A 12,852-nucleotide genomic window follows, 5' to 3' on the forward strand; every position below is an offset into this window, starting at 1 on the left:
TAAGGGTATACTAACATGAGTCAGCTAGACCTGTGCCTTGTTGAATTTTATTGTCTCTCCTCATGATGCTTAGTAAGCTATAACAACCAGAATGAGCCTCTCTCCAGACATAGCCTTCCTTCCTCAAAATCCTAAGTGTTCAGTCTTTTGCCTGCTTTCTCCAACATCCTTAAACAATAACCGCTTTTAAATTACCTGAAAGGCTTGGGATACAGTTTGTGTTGGTGTCTGTTTCCTGTTTTCCCACATTTTCTTTCTTTCAAGGTTGTTTTTGCTTTTTTTATTCCAACTGCACACAAAGGAATGTCTTACTCTTAAGTCACTGTGACTGTATGAGAACATCTGTGTGTTTTGGTTTTTTCTTTTGTTTTGTTTTTTGGTTTTGTGTTTTCCCCAGAGAACATAAAACTACCCTACTGTGTTAAATGCCCCTCTAGTCTAGCCTAGTACTGTTTCTGATATTTGCTGGTGAGTGATAGTTCAAATATGGTATGATTGCTCCAGTGTTACACCCTTCTCAATCAAGCAATTTGGGCTTTCCTGAGCTACAGCAGGCTTCTGGACCATTAAGCTTTAATAGCTGCCTACAAACCTACACTCCATGAGTTTGTGTAGTCCTGGTTTGAATCCATGTATTCTTTTGGCCTCCACGACATTCCATGGCAATAAGTTGTGCAATTTCATTATGTGTTGTGTGGAAAAAGTACTTCCTTTTGTTTATTTTAAACCTGCTGTCTGGTAATTTCATTATGTGCCCCTTAATTCTTGTTTTGTGAGGAAATGTTCTTCACACCATTCATGATTTTATAAGCTGTTCATGAATGGATAACTTCTGTTTTCCGAGCTGGAGAGTACAAACCTGGGAGAGCCATGAACGATTAGATGTCATCCTGTTGTTCTTCTCCATATGTTTTGTAGAGCATGCACAATTCAAGATGCAAGTGCCCAACGATTTACGTTGCTGTGTTCTCTCTGACCAGCTAATGATACTGTTTGTCTCTTTAACTGTTGCTGACGGTTGATGTGATAACCATGGAGAGCTATCCACAAAAAACCATAAAAAATTATTATGTGTGGCAATATTAGAATAGATCCTATCATTGTATATGTGTATAGTTAGGGTATGCATATTTTTTGTGTGGATAACTTCACTCTTTTCATCATTCAAATTCATCTGTGGTTTTATTGTGTAGTGATTTATAAACTCTGCATGTCCTCAAGTGTAGATCACTTTCTGTTGTCTGCATATTCTTGAAAGGACTGCTTTTGTTAAAACAGGAATCATACTCTCTCTGAGCATGCTTTATCTGTATTTAAATTTCATGTAGTTCTTCCTGTATGGATGAGAGCTGGCTTGGAAGCCATTCATCAACAGTAGAAAATTGGCTGACTACTATAAAGCCATTGAGTTACTATTTCATTTTAAGGAACTTACAGGCCGCCTTAAGGAAGCAGTGGAAGGGGTGGGGGGTTTGACACTGACACTTGGTGTACAATTGTTCTGTTAAAACAGGAATGTGTTCAAGCCATATCTGCTATCCTAGAAGAATTACCAGCGGTCGTACTGTAGCTCACTGGCAAAGTGTTTCTTCTGTGAATATAATCATATTCATGTAAAGACCACTAGAAGGAAAGTGCTCTGTCCTTTACTCAGAAGCAAATCAAGCTGGACCTGCCAGCTTGTTTTTTCTTTTTTTCCAAAGAGATGTTGAAATGAGAGTGCGGAAGTGCAGATTTCTCACCATGGCTTGCAGCAAAACCCAATTTGTTCCATTTTGTCCCTCCGGTGTCTCTTTGACTTCTTCAGTGCAGAGCTGCTGAATGTGTTTCTTCAGTTTTGCTATATAAAAGTTTTATGGAGAAAGATGGCTGTGTCATCATACCGTCTCCTGGTCTGTAGTTAACTCACCTTTACAAATAAGTCCATGCTAAATTTTGTCAAAAGCACTGAGGCCTTCATGAATGTGATTCTGAGAAATTACTTGACTACTGCTGGGATCTGTCTGTGTGGTTTTTTTAATCTTTTGTTACAGAAGTAAATTCTGTTGGTTTTTTTTGTTTAGGGGGTTTTTTTGGGTGGGGGTTTTTTTTTGGTGAATAAGTTGCCACAGAATTTTAAAGTGTTGACAGCTCCCATCTTGACAGCAGACTCTCTTATTTCATGAACCTTAAGTTGTTGTACTTGCATAATAAGAATTCTTCGAGTTAAGGTTTCTCAGTAATTTAAGACTATTTTTGGCCCCATTAAAGACCAAATGTATTTAAGACCAAAATGTGTTTTCAAGTCTAGGTATAAATTAAAGGCTTGTGCTTGGTAACATTTCAATTCCATAGTGTAAAGTAGCGTGAAAAGGGAGCAGGATGAAAATGCATTGCTTTTATTTTCACTCCAGTCTCTTCCTATTTCATTGATTTGTTTGTCTGCATTTTCTTCTTTTCTAGAGTTTTAGAATGCCAAGGGCTGCCCATTGTGAACGGGCAATGTGATCCCTATGCCACTGTTACCTTAGCAGGACCCTCCAGGCAAGTATTGCACATACAAGAGCTTCCATTTTATAAGGATGGCTTCCGTTTCCTTTGTCTATTAGAAATCTGCATTCTCAGATGGACAGATGGGAGTATTTAGACACCACTAGAATATGTTAAGTGTTTGTGTGTGCGTGTATGAACTACTGAGTTACACTAGAGTAAGTAATTTGAGCCTTGTTTCAGTTTTGACTTATGTAAAGGTCTGAATAATCCCTGAATAATTTGAATATCTTGGAGTATGTAATTTGTGTTTAGGCTTAATTTGTGCATCTTCTCGCCTCACAGTTGGAGGCCAGTTTTTGAGCAAATTTATTGCCTAATATTGGGTAGGGCCAGAAGAGAAAGCTGAATACATCAATGTCTTGCAATGTATGCACATTTGTATGTGAATATTTAAGAGTATTTTCACTCTTAAGGTGTGGCAAATTGATGTGTATTTCAAAAGCCCTAGGTGGCTCAGTTCTATAATTTGATACATGTGGACATAATAGCATGGATAAAATTTGGAATGCAGTTTTAGTAATGAGATTCTGCATAATACTCTTCAGTTTAAATTTGGGATTAAACTTTTTGGTTCTGTTATAAAAACTTCCTGTGCTGTTGGATGTCACTGGTTTTGTTTCTGCTTATCTAGAGTCATCTTTTATGTCTGTGCCATGTTAGAAACAAAACAGCTCTACTGTGACCTCAAAGAATCAGATTTGGTAGCATGGGTTATTCATAATGTTTTATAACAATTTATTGAAAATACTATAAATAAGATGCATTCTTGACAAATACTTACCTTGCATGCAGAGGAGTCTTTGAGACTGGTCTCTATTCTTCATCTTTGTCTAGGTGTGTTATGCCTTATCTCCACTGATGAGCTGTGTATTTGAGTTGTATGCTTTGATGTTTTAAGCCTGTGACTTCTTTCAGATGGTACTGGGTAGCTAGTACTGAAACTGTAAGGAGATTTTTTGACTAACCCTTGTTTGACTAACCCTTGTACCCTTGAATGTCCAAATTTACCTTTCTTTGCCTGCTTCCCTCCACCCCCCCATCTGGATAATGTATGACAACTGATAATGTATTTCCCTTCAGAAGAAGGAACATAGCCTCATCCTATTCCTGTCTGTTTTTTGATGGGGGGAGAAGGCTTGCCTCCTATCTCCAGCAAGCAGCATGCAGCTTATTCCCATCCACTGCTTTGTAATTGCCCAGTAATTGTGCTTGCCTTAATCGCCTCCCATTCTACATCCTGCTTCCCAGTCCCCTCCCAGATGGGTTTATCAGTAAAGAGGCTGATTGGCAAGTGTGACTGATGAGATGGGATAGGCAATCTGCCCTACGTCGTGGAGGCGATTAGTCTCTCTTATGTCTCGGCTTCTCCTAGGGATAGTGGGATATTCTTAATCTGTACGTCATTCTCCTCTCTGGATTTTTCGATGCCTCTCCTTTTAGAGTAGGAAAGCTGCTTTATTCTGCTGCATTTATGTAGTGCCAAGCCTAAAAATTTCAACAAAAGTGCTGCTGTTTATTGTGTGATTCGTACTTAGAGAGCCATCAGACTTCCTGACCAAAACTGTTTCTATGCCCCTATTATATATGGGAAAACATTGTATACTGGTGGACTGGCCCATTCAAGTCACACAGGAGGCCTGTAGCAGCACTGGGAATTAGACCCAGCTTTACTTGACCTCTGTGAAAGAACACATAGAGTTGTCCGGTTAATATAAGCAGTTACAAGCTATCTAAGCAGCTTTGCTGCATGAGAAATGAGGGATAGATTCTGGGATGAAATGATTAGTAGGTCAGTTTTCCACATGGCTGATGCGCCTCTCCATCTGTGTCTGTTTTATCTATGCCTTCTTAGTACTGCAGAGCTGTAGGGGAAGATCGGTGACACAGGACAACACAGAGCTTTTCACTTGTAGGTAATGAGAACAAATCAAGCATAGGTTTGTAACATTTGGAAGTCATCAAACAGCTGTTGGCTGGCCTGTGTGAAATGCATTGGTGGGCTTTAGCCCAATGCCAAGCAGTTAAGATGTCTGTAGTCTAAAAGGCAGGCACAGGTAGATGGCACTGCCCATAGAGGATGAATGGGCAGTGCTGAACTTTGTCAGGCCTATTGCCTGGTGAGTGGTTTGAAGGAGGTCTGCCATGTCTTATTCCTACAGAGCAGTAGAAATTAAAGAGACTTCTGCTCAGCACTGCTCATAATTCAACAACGTAATATTAACTAGGTGCTGTTGGGGCTGCAGGGAAAAGGGTGGTAATATAGCAATAAATATGTTCTTACTGAGGAAATAATTCTTGGATTTTTTTGATGATTTAGCACCACTGAAAAGCATTCTTTGATTCCTCAAGCTGAGATTATAAAATATAAAACATAGAAATAGCTATGTCAGTCTTCCCATCTCCTGTGCTTTTAGGGTATGAGGAATTTTTGAGTCACATCAAGACTGAGACCGTCCCCCAAATATTGCTGCTCAGAGCCCCATTCTTGCCAGTTGTTCTGTACAGATATAAGATTCTGCTGGATCAAGCGAGTGACAGAACCAGGGTTCAAGGACTTGTGTTTAAGAGAGGATAACAAACTGTGATTACTGCCACTTTAGAGAAATAGGCTTGCAGTGAATCCCTCTCTTAAATGTGTGCAAGTGTGTATGCCTTGCTGTGCTGAAGCCACATGGCGTTCCAGCTTTATCAGATAAATCAAGTGGATGACTGTTCCTTAGTGGCTCTGTTCTAGGATCACACTTCTGCTAATATTGTTTCTTGTCTTTTTTTTTTTCTTTCCTTAATTCAGATCGGAAGCCAAAAAGACTAAAGTTAAAAAGAAGACCAACAATCCACATTTTGATGAAGTGTTTTATTTTGAGGTTGGTATTTCAAAGGAATGGGTGATAAGCTGAAATACTATACTGTAGATAGTTGGCACAGCATCCTGCTCCATGTTGTGCCAACTGTCTTCTTTGAAAACTGTTTCAAAGCATGGTGCAGGGAAAAGAAGTACCCAGGATCAGACTAGCCATCTGCGAAGCAGCAGTATATTGCTTCAGCTCAGGTGCTCTGGGGGAAAAGCTTCAAGGTGGGCACTTCTGAGCAGCAAGCTTTACACTCCATCACGCCTCACCCCAGAAGAGTTTTTAAAAAGAACAGTTAAAAATGGGATTTAAAAAAAAAAAGGTTGGTTTGGTTTTTTTTTTTAGCCTGTGGTTTTATAGCTGCTCCACCCTGTCTTTCCCAGTCAATGGGAGGAAGGTTATCTTCTAGGAATACTGAAAACTGTAGAGGAAAAATACACTTAAACTGGATATTCTGGCTGGCTACCAGTCTGCTGCAATACCAATGCCTTTCCTCCAAGTGGGTGAAACCTCTACAGCTTTATTTAATACAGAGCATTTTCAACAAGTCCGGTTAAGACAAAGTATAACTTTCATGAAAGCGCTCATTTTGGTTCTTTCTGGCAAGAGTAGCTGTAATTGTGGTGTGTCCATACATATACATGCATGTGTTTATAATTTGGATACCTCTTGAAACTTTTCATTCTGTCTTCTAAAGTATATGTATCTTTCTCTTTTCTTTTTCTCTTGGTCCCAGTCTACACTTAACTGTTCTATTTCAATAGATACCTCAAGCACATACCTGGTATAACGAAGTTGATGAAAAGCCAGAGTAGTACAATGCAGTTGGCATATCATTAAAAAGTGCTTTCTGCCCATATGGCTTGCATCATTCAGATCACATTTACCTTAGAAATTGTTGGTGGCATAGGGATGGCACCTACGGTTGTGGTTTCTCAAATCAGTTCAGGGGCACAGGCAGCCCCTGAAGTAGAGCTGGGGAGAGAGGAGCCATACAAGTGCTGTTGCACTGTGCAGATCTGAAGTGCACATATCATTCTTGGCAGTGCCAGTGAGGGGCTTATTGCTGTCTTCCCCCTCCTTCTACAAACCACCATCTTTGCCTAGAAGCTGACAGTTGTACCAACTAATCTAAAGGTGGTCGTACCAGCAGAAACATGCTCTTGTTGATGTAATGTATTTGGATTTGGGAAACAGATATAGCAAGTTCTTTATTGGCAGGAGCACTTTCTCACTTCCTGAAGGGGTGGAAGCCCTGAGGGTTGGCCGGGATAGCTATCTAAGGTAATCTTCCCTCTGGTAACCCAACACGTCTCTTCCTAGGGTATCACTTCACTGCAGACTTAACTTTAGCTAGCAGTGGGTCTTCGTGCCTGCTTGCCTGACTCTGTGAGACTGTGTGGAGGTGCTGCATGCATGGTTGGTGGGGGAGAGGTCCCATGGTACTGAGTGCTGAAACTGCACTGAGGTGTCTGTGTGTTCACTCAGGGCTGCCCAGGATTTCAGTCCATCACCTGGTCCGGAGCTGCAGCCTTTGGCAGTGACACAAGAGTGATGCTCTATGTAAATAAAGTAAAGTGGGCTTCCTTATTCTTGACATAGGCAGTTCTGGAGGCATGTGACAGCGAGAGTTTTTTAATGAGAATGTAATCCAGCAATTCAGCCTGTAAACCACAAAACTTCATGTGTCTGATTCCTCAGCCTTCTGTGCACTGCAGAAACAGTGAACGTTTGGCATTTAAATGCCAAACTTGGCAGGTGGTGCCATACTGGGAGAGGAAGAAGAGAAACAGAAAGCATCTTCCAGCTGGCGTTGTGGAGGGGACTGGAAGCTTGCTTTAGCTTGCCTTTATGCTGAAAGCTGCGTTGCATGCAAGTATCGGCAGAAGCAAAACCTGAACTCAAGCCCATGCCCCGGTTGTTCTGCTAACTCAGAGCAAAATGTTTTCTGTGTGGGTAAGAGCAGAGCTTGGGAAGTGTCTGAATCAACCAGAACTCTGAAACATAAACATACCCTTAATGCAGACAGAGCCATCATAGATTTATGTCATTTTGAGAGTAGTTAGTACCTATCAGGCTAAATGTCTCCAGGGAACAAGGTTCAGTAGAACTGCTATGACTGGGAAGTACATTCACTAATGAGACACGGGCAGACCTGTGGGTGGTGCATGCTAACAAGAGTGCTCCGATTCCTGGGGAGCTGCACAGATTCATGCTGTTGACAGCGGTGTCACTTACTGCTTCCACACAGTTTCATCAGCTGCAGTCTGCTAGCACAGCACTTGGCCATGCCTCCAAGGAAGGTGATCTGTAAAAGGTGGTGAATGGGTGCTTTCCTTACTACAACCAAAAAGTCGCACAGATTTAATTTTCTAAATGGAAAATAGCTTACATTGGTTTGGGAAATCTAAGGGCTTATTTAAGGGGTGCTATGAGCGAAACTTGCACCTGATGGTTAGGAGCCATTTTCACCACCGCTCCAGCTGCAGCGTGGTGTGGGGGCTCGGAGTTCTATATGCAGCTACAGGAAAATGCCCCTCTTACAGGAACCAAAGAAGGTAGCGCTGGGGACCTGTTTGCAAACCTGCATGTGCTGAAAAAAATCAAGCAGCTGATAAATGACTTGTCAGCTTTGTGTAAAGAAAGGGACCAGCACAGCAGAGCTGTGCCCCCTTTTTTGTAAAATGGTACATGGCAGCTAGTTCAGCACTGTGGACTGGGAGTTCCCTCATCTCCAGTTTCATCCTTGGAATGGATGGACCTCACACAGCTATCTTTTTAGGAATATTGCTCTTGAGCTGTATTAATCTGCACACTAAGCAGTTGTACAGGTGAACAGAGAGACCTCGTACATGCAGTCTCCAGCAAAACTTTTCAGAAAAGTGTTTACTTAAAATGGATGTGCCATAAGTTACACCGATGCTATAACTTTTTTAACAACTTGTGTTACAGATAATAAAACACTTAAAAGTTTGCTTCCTTATTAAATATTACACCATTAGCTTCACAATGGTAGTAGAAAATGTCATTCGCAGTTATGTAGGATAATTTCTTGAAGCCACAGGGAAGACAGTTGCAAGGGTAGAGTGAAAAAATTCGTGCTCAGCTGCTGAAGTTGTAGGCTGTATTTAAATCCTCTGAACTCTTGGGCTTACAGGTGCGTTTGATTCAGGTATAGTCTAGAGGGTTTGGTCTCCAGTGCTGCTAGTACCTTTTAGTTTTTATGTATCGCCTTGAAAATGGTGCCTGCCTCACACATACATGCTCAAAAAAGGCTGTATTGAGTGTCCCGTGCTGAAGATTGTTTTCTGGTTCCTCTCCACTTGTGCAGCTATATCTTTGCCTCCCTTGTTTGTACCATCTGCATCTGATGTACAATATAAAACCAAGAAGCCAAGTTTACAATAAAAGCCAGTTTTTGTGAGTGGGTAGTATTAAGCCGCAAGCATATTTAAACCTACAATAAAGTTCAGCTTCTGTGTGCAACCAAGAGCTGAACCCACACATCATACACACTTGCATTTGATCAGTTCCTGCTGTGGTTTCAGCTGGGTGGGGTAGCCTTTTTCTCAAGTTTCTGACACACTATGCAAAAATACAACCATCAAAGTCTTTTTATAATCACGCTAGAAAACAAATTTTAAGAAATGTTTGTACAAAAACTTCTTTTGCTAATGCTCTACATTTACAGCTATCTTCCCATTATTTTCTGCCCATGCTTTGCTGTTTATTAGTCTTGCAAATACGATTGAACTGTGCACCTGGTTCTATATTCTGATATGCGTAACACAGGCTAGCATCTCTTGGGCAATTGATCTACTTGGTGGGTTTTTTTTGTATGAGCATGATAAATTGAATTCTAGGATATGAGGACAGGCAGAACTTCCCAGTTTTAATTAGATCCACTGTAACATGTTTTTAAGGGTGGTTTTGTTTTGTTCCCTGCCCCCCCCCCCCCCCTTCAGAGTGCCTCAGGGCATCTGTTGTACAGCTGTATTTACAACTCAATTATTAATTGCCCTTTTATTTCCCTAGATTGGTTATAAAATTTGTATTCCTTTCTGTGGTTTTTTTTCTTTTGTCAATGTAAACTCAGAGTACTGTATTAATATTAAAGACATCCTTTCTCTGTAAAGAAAGTGTGGAGTATAGTTACTCTTGGATATGATTGCATAACCACCACTTTTGTATAGTGAGGAATCTGTTTAGTCAACATGTTTATTCACATGCATGAATGTTTTCAGAATCAGGACTGAAGTCACCGCTGATAGTAAAAGACTGATCTTCCAGAGCTTTGTACAAGTAACATTGGAATGCTTTTGTATCAGATCAATTCATTAAAGTTTCCTCCTTTTTATTAGGTTACAAGACCCAGTAGCTACAACAAGAAATCCCATTTTGATATTGAAGATGTTGATGAAGTTGACAAAATGGAGATTAGGTAATATAAAACACTTTGTACTAATAAACTTGTTTTCCAAAGTTGTGTAACTTTGTAGTAGACTTGGTTTTCAAAGTGGCAAGCATGGTTTTACTGTTCATAAATCAAGATGAGTCTTTGTCACTGTATGCTCCTTTACCTCCACTGTCCTGTAAATGTATGTGAATGTGTGACAGTTTGCTCTGTGGGAGAAATCCTCATTATTTTCCTTGGTATCCTATATACACTGTTTGTATACTAATGCACAGTTGTTGTTAAGCGCAGCCTTTTATGTCTGGGCCCCCCTTTCTTCCCTCCCTTAGTTTCCTAAGAGAGCTGTGTGATGCTCTGGGTTAAAGGGTCTGTTTTCTTTTATCACTTAATTTTAGCAACCCATATAAGGTCCTTCTTCCCTGAAAGGAAACTCTTAAGCTCAGAGTTTCTCTGGGGCAGAGGCAGTTTCTCTTCTCTTTTGCTGGCTGGACTTTAACCCCTTCTTGCAAGGCTGAGTATGATACATGTGAAATCCATTGCACAGGAAAGAAGCAATTCTGATTTCAAAAACAAATCAACCCCACCCCACGCCCTGCCACCCACTTAGTGCTATTTTAGAACCTGCTGAGGCCTGTTAACAGTGTCTGTGGGGACAGGTGAATAGAAAGAGCAGAGAGGAAACAATAGTAGGTGCAAAACCTAAAGGTATCATATGCGTCATACCATCACGTACATTGAAACTTAGAGACTTAGGCCATCTGGTGATCTGGATGCACTGTAGCTGGAAACTGCTGTATCTGCATCAGGTGGTGAGAAATCCCCCTTTCCTTTGTGCTAGGATTTGGAGGAAGAAAGGTTGAGGGAAATGGTGGCACCCCCTTCCTCCCCAGGTATTCCCATGAGAGAGGTGGTGAGGGTATATCTCCCAAAACATTCCCTAGTCCCTTCAGAAGCACAGTTGGCTGTAAGGAAAGGAGGGGAGACCAGGAAGGGTCTCCTGGAAACATCATTCAATGTTTACTCCCAGCAAGCAAGACACATCTATATTCACGAATGAATGGATGAGGACTGTTCTAATTTGACAGTCAGCTGCTGGTTCACATAGCCTATTAGTGTAGTATCACAGCACTACAAGATCATTAATGGATTTGTGTTTGCCGTGGCTCTGTGAGACAGAAAAGGGAAACTGTACATATATGAGAGAGACAAGAGCTCTACTCTGTTTCTCTGAGAACATCTGCATCAGGCAGTGCAAGGGTAGCTGGTTTAAGGGCAACCCACAGCTATTTCATAGAAGAGAGATCAAAGGCCCAGGTTCAGTGCCATGCTGCTTTGGTTGTGTCAGTGTCGGCAGCACAGCAGATGAGCTAGTCCTAGCACCAGACTATATTTCTGCAAAGCTTTGCATGGTGTGGGCAGGTATGAAGTAACGTGTCCCATGTCCCATGGGATGTACGTGATGGAATGGGCAACTGAACAGTGTCTTGGGAGTCCCAGTCTTGTCTTTGTAACCATGATGCCCAGCCACACGCTGATTTTACATGAAAGCTAGGATTCACTAATAGTTTTGTGACTCTGGAAGGGGACCCTCGACATTGGTGGACAGTGGTTACACATTGCTTAATATTTCAGTTGATTCTTATTTTGTACTACTGGACTGAATGGAATTATACAGTTGTTTTACTTAGTATATTTTCTGGACAAATGACTGCCTGCAATGATAATGTATGTGGAGCTGAGCTTCAGAAAAGTCTTTCATTCCTTAAAACCAACACATCACAGTGTGGTAAAGAGGAATAGTTTGTGAGGAGGCTTAGAAAATAGTTGGGAAAAGATTAAGCACTTAAATAACAGACAAAAGCAGATAAAGTGTTAGTCTTGGTTGGGCAAACTCTTTCCTCAGAGGTTTTGTCCCCTATAGGACAGAGTGTTTTTGTTTCCATCTCAGGTTCCCCTTCCACCCCCGCTCACTTCCTCCAGTCTGTTTAGTCAGGGTTAGATTGCCCCCGTGGCCTCTGGACGGATCATACAATTTATGGGTTTGGGGGTTTGTTTTCTTTTTCTCTCCTGAGAAGAATACCATTCCACAGGGTAAAGAGGAGACTTAGTCTCTCATGGCTTCTCTCTAAAGCTATGGAAGTTTCTCTTTTTGAGTGGGTGTAGGAAGTTGCAGGCAGGGCATATCAACACTTAGGGACCAGATGTTCTGGTGAAATTCATTGTTTCTCCTCCCCCTCTCTGTTGTTTCTTTCTTTCTGTGACTACAGTCTGACCAGTTTTAGAATAACACTTGCCATAATTTTGCCTTCTAAAAACCTTGGGAAACAGTAATCTTTTACACTCTGAGGTCTGTGTATTATGATTTTTTTTTTAAATGCTGCTTATGCCTTGTGCTCCAAGCACACAAAACAATAATTTCAGAATTTGCATGCCTGCTTTGCTTACTGTGTAGTGTGAGATCTACCTTAAGTTGTTAGTTCCTCTCTTAGAGATCCTTTGCACTGATTTTTTCTGTAAGAAGTTGCTGTGGGGGAACACCCTTTGGCCGCCTATGTTTGAAAGTGTTATTGCTAGTGGGCTTCTTGAAAGAATTTGGATAAACTAGAAACCAGTAGTCTGTAAATACTTGGTAAATTATAAGTTTGACTATGTGTAAATAAACTTCTCAGAAGATTCCTCTCCTCCTGAAGCTGCTTGTAGCCATCTGAATTAGTTAGCAAGATAGTAACCAACCAGATATGGAGAAAGGGGAGGGGAGGTTGAATTTTCAAAGAATTTTTTTCCTTTCGGGGAATTCTTGGCCTTCAGAAATACTGTTGAAATATCAGAGTTTGAAGAAAACCCAGCAGGCATGCAACATGAGCTGATGGTATGTCTAGTGTATGAAACTTGACGCATGAGACGCTGTTGAGAGATACAAGGCACAGAGTATTTAAGTGACATTCTCTGCACTTGCATAAGGTAGGATAATAGCAGGACTGTCAACATCCATTCCTTGACAAGCCTACTGTGACTTGCTTGAGACTAGAAAGGTTGTGTAAATATGTCCATAACTGA

The 12,852-nt window shown here is 41.1% G+C and overlaps 1 protein-coding gene across 3 annotated transcripts in view; it reads left to right on the forward strand.

Annotated features, from left to right (window-relative positions):
• Positions 1-12,852, forward strand: part of RASA3 (RAS p21 protein activator 3) — a 134,883-nt gene that overhangs the window by 97,987 nt on the left and 24,044 nt on the right. For all 3 annotated transcript variants that reach the window (XM_075525282.1, XM_075525292.1, XM_075525302.1), the window contains 3 exons: positions 2,443-2,523; positions 5,324-5,396; positions 9,743-9,822. In XM_075525282.1, the coding sequence (XP_075381397.1) occupies positions 2,443-2,523; positions 5,324-5,396; positions 9,743-9,822 (234 nt within the window). The remainder of the gene's footprint in view (positions 1-2,442; positions 2,524-5,323; positions 5,397-9,742; positions 9,823-12,852) is intronic.

The sequence above is a fragment of the Mycteria americana genome, chromosome 1 (assembly GCF_035582795.1).
Source record: "Mycteria americana isolate JAX WOST 10 ecotype Jacksonville Zoo and Gardens chromosome 1, USCA_MyAme_1.0, whole genome shotgun sequence".
Classification (NCBI taxonomy): domain Eukaryota; kingdom Metazoa; phylum Chordata; class Aves; order Ciconiiformes; family Ciconiidae; genus Mycteria; species Mycteria americana.